The sequence below is a fragment of the Protopterus annectens genome, chromosome 2.part1, assembly GCF_019279795.1.
Source record: "Protopterus annectens isolate FY-2018-M chromosome 2.part1, PAN1.0, whole genome shotgun sequence".
NCBI classification, from domain to species: Eukaryota; Metazoa; Chordata; order Ceratodontiformes; family Protopteridae; genus Protopterus; species Protopterus annectens.
The window spans coordinates 1,093,124,663-1,093,136,754 of NC_056729.1; the positions used below are offsets into that span (position 1 = coordinate 1,093,124,663).

The window sequence follows — 12,092 nt, forward strand, 5'->3', positions numbered from 1 at the left end:
ATAGGTGTAGACATATCTATGTGTCAGCGTAGGCTCATATATATTTATATATTTCTAAATACACACACACACACATATATATATATATATATATATATATATATATATATATATATATATATATATATATATATATAGATATGTTGTATCGGTGTAGATATTAATATATTTACACACATATACATGTACATGTTGGTAGACATTCTCTGTGCTATTGCATGACTGGGCTGGATGTTATGTTTTTGAAAACATCAGATTTATGTATACTTGGCAGGGTTTAGTGGTTAATCACTTTGTGTAAAGTGTGCATACTCCTCTGTTCAAGACTAGCAGAGGCTATGTGTTTTGTTGCTGGGCAGAACATGGGTCGCTGGATACAGACTTATTAAGACACTTTAAAGCAGTGCATCTTCATTAGACAATAATTTAGTTATCAGGAGGGGAACCTGTAGCGCCGTGTGTATAACAGGTTTGTGTGTTTCCCCATATACCTGAATTAGATGTTCCTATTACGTTTCGTGTGCATACCAGGCAACCTTGTGTACCACGCATGCTTTGCGATACCTACAAATAAAACCATTGGTGTAAACCATGTCACACGTGAAGTCTGTTTTTATTACCAGGAAAACATTCGTCCTATGTGGGATGACCCAGAAATTGGATGACTTTCTTTGCGGTAACACCATGTCTACAAATGTAAGCATGGCTGTATTCATATGTGCATGGACTACAGTGTGTGGAAGACCGAAGGTACTTGGGTTGGGACAACGTACAAGATGAGTCCTGAGAGGAGAAAGAGTGGAGGGTGGGCAAAGTGTGGTGCTGTGTTAGCTATGGCCGGTAACCGGGGAAGGGATGGTGGCTGCATGTGTGCAGCGGGGGAGGGGAGGCGGAACTGTGGGTAAAGAATGTATGGGTCGAGGAGAGGCTGGGTTGGATGGGCCTGTACTGGTCAGCCCACAAGTGGGTGGGGGTGAAGGGAATGAAATATAGAACAAATAAAACATAAAAGGAACATAATTTAAATTCCTGTTTAAATAAAACAATTAAATTATAATAAACCTGGTAGTGTATTGCAAGACAGATGTGTTTGGCTGTGGGGGGGGGTATGGCAATTTATACAGGACATATATTGTTTGGGGTCTCTTAACCCCATTAACGGTGCATGTGGACATACATGTTTTTGTTAATCTACCACTGCTATCTACAGATGTATGGCCATATATACCTATATAGGTATATATATTTGCTTACATATTTAAAACTATGTCCGTATATACCTACAGGGATATATTTCTGCATACATATATGTAACGTGCTGTGTATATGTGGACATAAAGGTGTTGGCTGCGGTAGCATTGTCGCCTCACAGTAAGATGCTGTCTGGTTCGATTCTCAGCTAGAGCGTCTTCTGCATGGAGACATACGTGAATGGGCGTACCTTCATTGAAGGTTGTGCATCAGGCCTGGCAAGCCGGTATGTAAAAATCAACTGTCAATCATTAGTGGACCGGAGTTACGCTGTGGCGACCCCTAACCAGGAAAAGACGAAAGACACAAACATATGTAAATATTTCTGAATATATATATATATATCTACATATATAGATATGTTGTACTTACTTAGATATTAACATATTTACACTCACACATACATCTAGATGTTGGTATACATTCTCTATGCTGTTGCATGATTGGGCTGGATGTTATGTTTCTGAAAACATCAGATTTATGTGTATTTGGTATGGCTTAGTGGTAAATCACTTTGTGTATGGTGTGCATGATCCTGGATTTAAGCCTTGCAGAGGCTGTTTATCTTGTTGCTGGGCAGAACACAGGCCATTGGCTGTAGAGTTATTAAGGCACTTTAAAGCAGTTGTAAGCAGTTTCTCTACATAGTAGAATGGGTACTGGTGTATTGGCCATCTGCATTGATTCTTGGTTCCACTGCTCCAAGAGATCCCCCCTCCGCTGCTTCAGGTCAGCATGGTGATGGCTTACTTGCTCACCAGGCCAGGGGATACCAGTGGCACTGGTGAGGTCAAGGGCGAGACTGTCCCAGGCCTCCACATTATATGAGAGCCCTGGTACTGCCCCTGCAGTAGTCTCTGCTCATCGTGTTTTACCAGGAGGCATACCATGTATCTGGACTCCTGGATGCCCCAGCAATGTACTCAAAATTGAGTGCCTTCCCCAACTCCAGCCATTCTGTCTACAGTAGGGAGCTGCAACCAGTTATGGGATGTATTTGCACCTGTGGGGTTTACATACGCCCACTTTCCCACACTTTCCTGTGATTGGACGGTTTTGAAAAGGCTAAGCTATGGGCACTCCTGCTTACCTAATGTTGACATTGCTTAAAGGGGTATACCACTGGGCAGATTGAGTTAGCCACCCTTCACATTGCTTACACCAAGTAAGCTGAGCTGTGCAATGCTTAGCCTTGCTTAATATTTAATTTTCCTTTTGGCATTGATTTATTATTTGTTACATGTTATATCTGTGTTTGGTATCTGTGATTCATGTGTACATACACAGTATGGGGTCCTGGGGACTTCAACACTTTATTACAATTGCACCTCACATTGGCCTTACTGCAGTACTCCAGTTCACATATATATGTTATGTAGCAGGTTATACAACATCACACTGTACATAGATTCCTTTCACATGTTCATTTTGATTTCCCTATGGTGAGGATTTGTTTGTTGAAACCTCAATTGTATATACTGCTATGATGGCTTAGTGGTTAACTACTGTGACTGATGTGTATAGGGTCTTGGGTTTGAGCCTTGCAGAGGCTGTTTATTTTGTTGCTTGTTAGAACATGGGCCGTTGGATACTGAGTGGTTAAAGCACTTTACTGCAGTTGTAAGCAGGTGTGCAAGTGTTTGCACGATGGTAAGCATTGCTACCTTCCGGTTACAGTTTCTTACACTCAGTTAGCTTCCACATTACTTAATCTGTGTAGTCAGTGCTTTCCCCCACACATACACACTTAAGCATGCTTACTTGTGCTTACTTATGCTTACTAACTGCTTATTTGTGCTTAAACCTGCTTACTAGTGCCTTATTCATTATGACAATGATACTTCACATGTGCATTTCCTGCAGTACTCCATTTCATAAATATCTGTTATTTAGTGGGTTTTACAACAAAACTATTGGTTATAACATGCTTTGCCATGTAAAATAGACCGTGCTGCATTGGGACTTGATCCCAGAATGCCTGCTGGTTAGGCAACTGCTCTGCTCACTACACTATTGCTGTGCTGCTTCATTTTCATATATCTTCCTTGTCATCCTCTTCAGCCTTTTTAGCTGCTTTAATCGTAGCTAAGTGATGGACACACCAGGCACCTATGGTTAGCTGTACTCGGATCTTTAAACATAATAAATACTCGAGATTCTTCAATTCATTTTAACTGTTGCTGTTGTACACATGGGGGACTGTTGGGGATATGCGGACACCTATGGGCGGTCTCGCTCACTTCTTACCACCTTCTGCTGTTCTACATTGCAGGGGCATGTTTATTCTGAGATCTCTGCTCTCAGACATGCCCTCTGAACTCCATGTAAGCCTAGGGGCTTGGGCAGCGCACCTTTATTAATATGCATGGCATGCTGCTGTCCTACTTCTAAACAGGCACTTCCGTGCAGGACTAAGCTAGTCCTACATGGAAGATTAGTGAATGCGGGGCTTATCTAATGTCAGACTCTAGATTCCTATGTAATTGTTCTTATTCTGCCGGTATTTGCATATTTACAAATAATGATGTGATAAATTATATAAATACATTTGGTTGTACACACGCAAACACACATGCACATGCGAGCATATATAAATACATATATATATATATATATATATATATATCTAGATAGATATAGATATATATAGATATCATACCTCTCAAGCTTACCAAATTAATCGGTAATTGCTGGTTTTGAGGGCAAAATATTGGGGTGCCATAAATTTCCAAGCGGCCCCCCTTAATTTCTGGTCTTATTTTTTTTTCTGTATTACCAGTTTTAAGTTTACCACTTTAAATGTATGGCTGATGTCATCAGCAGCCTACAGTGGCATGCGTGATGACATCAGCTACTGCCTGTTGGACAGGAGGGAGTTAGGGAACATAAAAAGCAATGGCGGCAAATAATGCAGATGTGCATAAGTTTTACAGAGTCGGTTGGCCCAACACATCATGCCTCCAAGTAAGAAAGTGCAATTCATTTTAGTACATTCGCTGTTGTGCATTCAGGCCATTTATTTCTTTATTTTATGTGCTGGGCAAGTGTGCACTACAGGTTTTGTCTGCTCGTTAAATTATCTGTTGGTTGGATAAGTGTGTTTTATCTGTTGGAGCCTGGAAGGTATCTGCTTGATTTCTGTCTATGACACCACACGTTTACTTTTAGCTGCTAAGTCTGTCCATTATTGTGCATAGATGGCCCGGATTATCTGCTTGTTTGGATGGTATCTGCTGTAAGCTACCAAGTTCCCTTTCCAGTCTTTATTGTGCAATATCTGCTGCTGCAAGTTTTACTTTGCGATTTTCAGTTTATGGAAGGCGTGTGTGTGTGTGTGTGTGTCTGTGTGTGTGTGTGTGTGTGTGTGTGTGTGTGTGTGTGTGTGTGTGTGTGTGTGTGTGTGTGTGTGTGTGTGTAATAATGCCCCAGTTAAGCATACTGGCTGGTTAGAGTTTGTCAGGCTCAAACCCTGTATCTTAGGTACAGAGAGCAGGAGCCTATATTCCCTACCCATACCAACAGTCTGGCCTGTCACTCTTAAAATTTGTCTTTTTTCTAGCAAATTAGTGAGAACTTAATTCACTAAATAATGATGATAGATTGAAACCTAAATGGCTGTCTTTCAAGAAACACATGGTAACACAAAACATTTTATTCTATCAAGTAGCAACTTTTTCTAAGATTGTACAAACAATGTTTAAAATGTGTCCTTGGTTTTGGGGCTTTGCTCTGCCCCCCCCCCCCCACTAAATGTTGGCTTTTTCCAGATTTCTTAAGTTGTGCTGCATAGTTCCTCAGGGAGAGAGACATTTAGTGCTGCTTATGTGAAGTCTATTTATATTAGTAGCATAACAGGTAGTAGAATACTTGTTTTTGATGCAGAAGGCTGTGGGTTCTACTCCCACAGTATGTAGATAGATTGCTGATACCATACTATGTTGTACTTTTAAAGGGGGTGGATGCTGCAGTCCTGAGAATGTCCTCTTTGGCGATATACTTAGTAACTATGAACCTGTTATCAGTTTGCCTTCCATTCCCTATTGCAATATTAGTAGCTTATCATTTTTTAATGTAACATAGGCAATTTATCCCTCAAGGGCAACTGGCACTTTATTTGTAGATGAAACAATGAAATATACAGTTGTTTGCTAGCATCAATCTCTTCATTAGTTACAGATCTCTTTAATGTGGAATTATTTAGATGACTGACTTCTGAAGATTTTGTGCATATTTACTGATACTGGTGGATTGTATGAGTTTGTGTAGAGTTTTATGATGGAAACATTCTGAATTGAGCAGTTTTGTCATTATTGGTTCATGCATTTTGTTTCATTGCTTACTGGAAAAATGTTAAAAATAATAAATTTAAACGTTGCTCTAACAAGTGTGCTGTATTTTACAAGGAATATAATTTAATACAATGGGGATGGTGTATTAAATAAAACATGTATGTTTCATGTGCAAGGGGCCTATGATTTGAAAACAACCCAAAGGTAATCTTTATCCGCCACTGGCCAGATGCATTTTCTTTGAATGTAGATTTCAATGCTGTTTCAGTGAATGAGAGTTTCACAGGCAGAGAAGCTTTAATGCTAAGTCTGTTTTCACTGTGAGACTGTATTGCTTTGTTTAGCAGATATCTATCAGTATTTGTGCTATAAAATGTAAAATAAAAGTTTTAAATGAAATCCATATAATCATTGCAGACATAAAGCAGTATGAACATTACAGTGTTTATTGCAAAGGGGGCAAATAGCCAAGTAATGAGACATTGGAATGGCTGCAGGGGGATGGCTTTGTATGGGGGGGGCCCATTTGACCATGCTTTTGTGAGGGGGAAGGGCAGCAAACTCATACAGCCCTGGACGGCACAAACTCTAGCTATGCCACTGATCAGTAGGCCATGGAGAGTGGTTTTTGAAGGTCCTATTAAACTACAATATTTTTTTGCTAAGATTAGAATATTGCCTACCATTAAATACCCCCATTTTGCCAAAAAAACCCACATACTGCAAGTCACCAAAAGCAAAATCCTAAGGTTCATAATCTTCTCCCTTCCCAGTGAACATCAATGCAACACATTTAAAAGAAAAATGGTTACCATTTACTACAGGGTCTGGGCTGTGGGGCCATAATTTGGTGGTCTGTTCTTCAGTTTGGTTTGAAAGTTGGTATCCCACAATCCCATTGGAATGGGTGGTGTTACATAATCAAGCATGCAAATTTTATGTTAATCAGCGTACATATTTGTACCTATTTTTCATGGGCGTTTGTCCAGATTTTTGATGTTTCCAGGTTGAGAAGAATGATATATATACATATATATATATATATATATATATATATAAAATGTTCAATGAAGTTGATCTACAGAGACCACATCAAACAACATCATTGATGATAACAACTATCGAACAAAACATTATTCAAAATAAGCAAGGACAAATCTAAACAAAAATAGTATATTTGCAATCACCAACAAACTGCAGATTTACTGCATTTACTTTCACCAAAACCTTCCATGTAGAGATTCTGACCCAATACCCCAGAACTTAAACGAATTCTAAGTTTGCACAATCATGAAAATGGGGAAAAATGTCTTGAATGTTGTTACAGTCAACCTCCTGCAATTCAGCCGCATCATAATTTGACCACTTTTACCACTGACAAAAATTCTTACAAAATCTGCATTTGATGAAGTGTTTACTGATAAAACCTATAGCACTTATAGATATGTATACACACACACATGCACACACACACACACACGTATGTATATATATTTATATATATATATATATATATATATATATATATATATATATATATATATATATATTAAGAGTACTGAATCCCAAACGCATAGAATCCCGATGCCCAAAATAACGAGACTAAAAGCCCAAAAGCCCACATTACCAAAATATTTAAAGTGTAAAATTTAAAATCACGAAACTAATACATACAAACAGAACACACACAAACATGCACACAGTATCCCCCCATAACCAAACAAACCATCCTACACTAAAGATAAGCAGGGGGGCAAGCCCCCCTGCAACCCCCTACTTTAATATTCTAACTCTGAGATTGCGCAGATATACACACAAGGCAAACTCACACCCACACATTACAGCCCCACACACACACACACACACACACACACACACACACACACACACACACACACACACACAGCATAGTCACAACACCCACTTACACACACTAAAGCCCCTCACAAACACACTAAAACACACATATGTACCTGAACCACAACACCAGAAGCGCTAACTCAAAATGCCTTAACATCGGGATTTTGAATTTCGCGCTTCTGGTCTTTCGGTAATGTAGGGTGTTTCGGCTACATGGTCTCGAGCTTTTGAAATTCGAGATTTCAAAATTTTGAGCTTCAGTAGTGTTCCTACATACGTATATATATATATATATATACATATATATATATATATATATATATATATATATATATATATATACATATATATATATATATATATATATATATATATATAAAATTATGTTCAATGAAGTTGATCTACAGAGACCACATCAACAGCATCATTGATGATAACAACTATCGAACAAAACATTATTCAAAATAAGCAAGGACAAATCGAAACGAAAATAGAATATTTGCAATCACCAACAAACTGCAGACATACTGCATTTACTTTCACCAAAACCTTCCATGTAGAGATTCTGACCCAATACCCCAGAACTTAAACGAATTCTAAGTTTGCACAATCATGAAAATGGGGAAAAATGTCTTGAATGTTGTTACAGTCAACCTCCTGCAATTCAGCTGCATGATAATTTGACCACTTTTACCACTGACAAAATTTCTTACAAAAATCTGCATTTGATGAAGTGTTTACTGAAAAAACCTATAGCACCTATAGATATGTATACACACACACACACACACACACACACGTATGTGTATATATATATATATATATATATATATATATATATATATATACATATATATATATATATATATATAGAGTACTGAATCCCAAACGCACAGAATCCCGATGCCCAAAATACCGAGACTAAAAGCCCGAAAGCCCACATTACCAAAATGTTTAAAGTGCGAAATTTAAAATCACAAAACTAATACATACATACAGAACACACACAAACATGCACACAGCATCCCCCATAACCAAACAAACCATCCTACACTAAAGATAAGCATCTACACACACACACACACACACACACACACACACACACACACATATATATATTTGTGTGTGTGTGTGTGTCTCTATGAGTCTGCACCCATGTATGTGTGTCATAAAAGTCAGTTAATTTTTTCATATGTTATCTTATAGTATAAAAAAATTCATTTCACTCACGTAAATCCAAGAATGTTAACTCTGTAGAAACCTTCAACACTCTCAAAAGTTTTGGTGAGCTGTAATGGTAATAAAAGAATAAAATAAACAGAATGGAATCAAACCACTAGTAGCTGCAAAATGGAAACAATGAAAAAAATTCAGTTACAGGCTTATCTTGAATAACTCATATTTGTTATGATTGCTCAACTGAGATCACATTTCTTTTCTTTTGTCAATGACCAGTACATATAATTCAATAGCAGAACTTTATATGTAAGTTTGCAGTATGGATTACAAGTATGGACAGCTGAACCTTTAAAAAATTGTATGTGAACAAACTAAATGTAAATAGATTTCTCATTGCTGCTAAAGTCTGATGTAGGGCGGCCATGGTGGTGCAGCGGCTAGCATTGCCACCTCACAGCAAGAGGTTCTCCAGTTCGATTCTTGGCTGGGGTGCCTTCTGTGCGGAGTCTGCATGTCCTCCCTGTGGTCCCGTGGGTTTCCTCCAGGTGCTCTGGTTTTCCTCCCACATCCCAAAGACATGCAGTAGGTGGATTGGACACTCTAAATTGGCCCTAGGTGTGAGTGTGTGCACGTGTGTGCCTTCTGTGGAAGGTTGGGCGCCGGGCTAGCAACTCAACACTGTATACCTCCACTGCCAATCATGAGTGGACAGATAATCTGCTGTGGCAACCCCTAACCAGGAAAAGCTGAAAGAAGAAGAAGAAGCTAAAGTCTGATGCAATCACTGAATTATGTAGCAGCATTTGCTATAGTAGACCATCATCTTCTTTTGGCTGTTCCCATTAGGGGTCGCCACAGTGGATCATCTGTTTCCATTTCATCCTGTCCTCTGCATCTTGCTCTGTCACACCAACCACCTCCATGTCCTCTCTCACCACATCCATAAACCTTATCTTAGGCCTTCCTCTTTTCCTGTTACCTGGTAGCTTCATCCTTAGCATCTTTTTCCCAAAATACTCAGCATCTTGCCTCTCTGGCTTTGTCTCCAAACCTTCCAACCTGGGATGACCCTCTAATATATTTATTCCTAATCCGGTCCACCCTCATTACACCCAGTGCAAATCTTAACATCTTTAACGCTGCCACATCCAGCTCATACTCCTGACTTTTTGTCAATGCCACTGTCTCCAACCCATATAACATAGCTGGTCTCACTATCCTCTTGTAGACCTTCCTTTTTACTCTTACTGGTACTCTTCTGTCACAAATCACTTCTGACACTCTTCTCCACCCAATCCATCTTGCCTGTACTCTCTTCTTCACCTCTCTACCACACTCACCATTACTCTGAACTATTGATCCCAAGTATTTAAACTCATCCACCTTGGCCACCTCTACTCCTTGCATCCTCACCATTTCTCTATCCTCCCTCTCATTCACACACATATATTCTATCTTAGTCCTGCTGACCTTCATTCCTCTTCTCTACAGAGCATATCTCCATCTCTCCAGGGTCTCCTCCACTTGTTCCCTACTCTCACTACAGATCGCAATGTCATCTGCAAACATCATAGTCCACTGGGACTCCTGTCTGATCTCGTCTGTCAACCTGTCCATCACCATTGCAAATAAGAAAGGGCTCAGAGCTGATCCTTGATGTAACCCCACCTCCACCTTAAACGCATAAGTCACTCCCACTGCAGACCTCACTGCTGTCACACTACCCTCGTACATATCCTGTACCACTCTTACATACTTCTCTGACACTCCTGACTTCCTCATACAATACCACAACTCCTCTCTAGGCACCCTGTCATATGCATTCTCTAAGTCTACAAAAACACAGTGCAACTCCTTCTGATCTTTTCTGTACTTCTTCATCAACACTCTCAGAGCAAACATTGCATCTGTAGTACTCTTTCCCAGCATGAAACCATACTGCTGATTACTAATCATCACGTCCCTTCATTACTCTTTCCCATAACTTCTTGCTGTGACTGATCAATTGAATCCCTCTGTAGTTACTACAGCTCTGCACATCACCCTTATTCTTAAAAATCGGTACCAAAACACTTTTTCTCCATTCCTAAGGCATCCTCTCACTTTCCAAGATTTCATTAAACAATCTGGTTAAAAACTCCACTGCCATTTCACCTAAACACCTCCATGCTTTCACAGGTATGTCATCTGGACCAACAGCCTTTCCATTCTTCATCCTCTTCATAGCTATCCTTACTTCCTCCTTGCTAATCCATTGTACTTCATGATTCACTATCCCCACATCATCCAACCTTCTCTCATTCTCTTCATTCATCAAACCCTCAAAGTACTCTTTTCATCTCCTCAACACACTCTCCTCACTTGTGAGTATTTTTCCCTCATTATCCATTATCACCTTTACCTGCTGCACATCTTTCCTAGCTCGGTCCCTCTGTCTAGCTAATCAGTACAGGTCCTTTTCTTCCTCCTTAGTGTCCAACCTTTCATACAACTCTTCATATGCCTTATCCTTAGCCTTCGCCACCTCTCTCTTTGCCATGCACCTCATCAACCTGGGGATGCACAAGCCAGTGCATTTCTTTGTGCCGGTCCCAAGCCAGGATAAATGGGGAGGCTTGCATCAGGAAGGGCATCCGGAGTAAAACTTCACCAAATAATTTCATGCAGACACCAGTAACTATTTCCATACTGGATCGGTTGAGGCCCCGGTTAACAATGACCACCATCAGTACTGTTAGCCAACAGGGTGCTGGCGGAAATTGGGTTACTGTTGGCCGAAGGAGGAGAAGAGGTGGAAGGCATGGCCAAAAGCAGGAAGAGAGGAGAAAGACTAGGACAGTGGTAGTAAGGGTTGGAACTTTGAATGTTGGCAGTATGACTGGTATAGGTAGAGAGCTAGCTGATATGATGGACAGAAGGAAGGTTGGTATATTGTGTGTGCAAGAGACAAGATGGAAGGGGAGTAAGGCTTGGTGTATCGGAGGTGGGTTCAAATTGTTTTATCATAGTGTGGATGGGAGGAGAAATGGTGTAGGAGTTATCCTGAAGGAACAGTATGCTAAGAGTATTTTGGATGTGAAGAAAGTGTCGGATGGAGTGATGTTTATGAAGCTGGAAATTGATGGTGTAATGATGAATGTTGTTTGTGCATATGCTCTACAAGTTGGGTGTGTAATGGACGAGAAAGAAAATTTTTGGAGTGAGTTGGATGAAGTGGTGACAACTGTACCCAAGGGTGGGAGAGTGGTGATTGGAGCAGATTTTAATGGGCATGTTGATGAAGGGCACAGAGGGGATGAGGAAGGGATGGGTAGGTATGGTGTTAAACAAAGGAATGCAGAAGGTCAGATGGTAGTGTATTTTGCGAAAAGGATGGACATGGCTCTGGTGAATATGCATTTTAACAAGAGGGAGGAGCATAGGGTGACATACAAGAGTGGAGGAAGATGCACACAGGTGGATTATATCTTATGTAGGAGGGCCAGTTTGAAGGAGATTGGAGACTGTAAAGTG

General features: G+C 39.9%; 1 protein-coding gene across 1 annotated transcript in view; it reads right to left on the reverse strand.

Annotated features, from left to right (window-relative positions):
• The window catches only part of LOC122794948 (adhesion G protein-coupled receptor F5-like), a 719,027-nt gene that overhangs the window by 618,360 nt on the left and 88,575 nt on the right, over positions 1 to 12,092 (reverse strand). Inside the window, exon 3 of the mRNA XM_044063541.1 lies at positions 8,631 to 8,689. Within this exon, the coding sequence (XP_043919476.1) occupies positions 8,631 to 8,689 (59 nt within the window). The remainder of the gene's footprint in view (positions 1 to 8,630; positions 8,690 to 12,092) is intronic.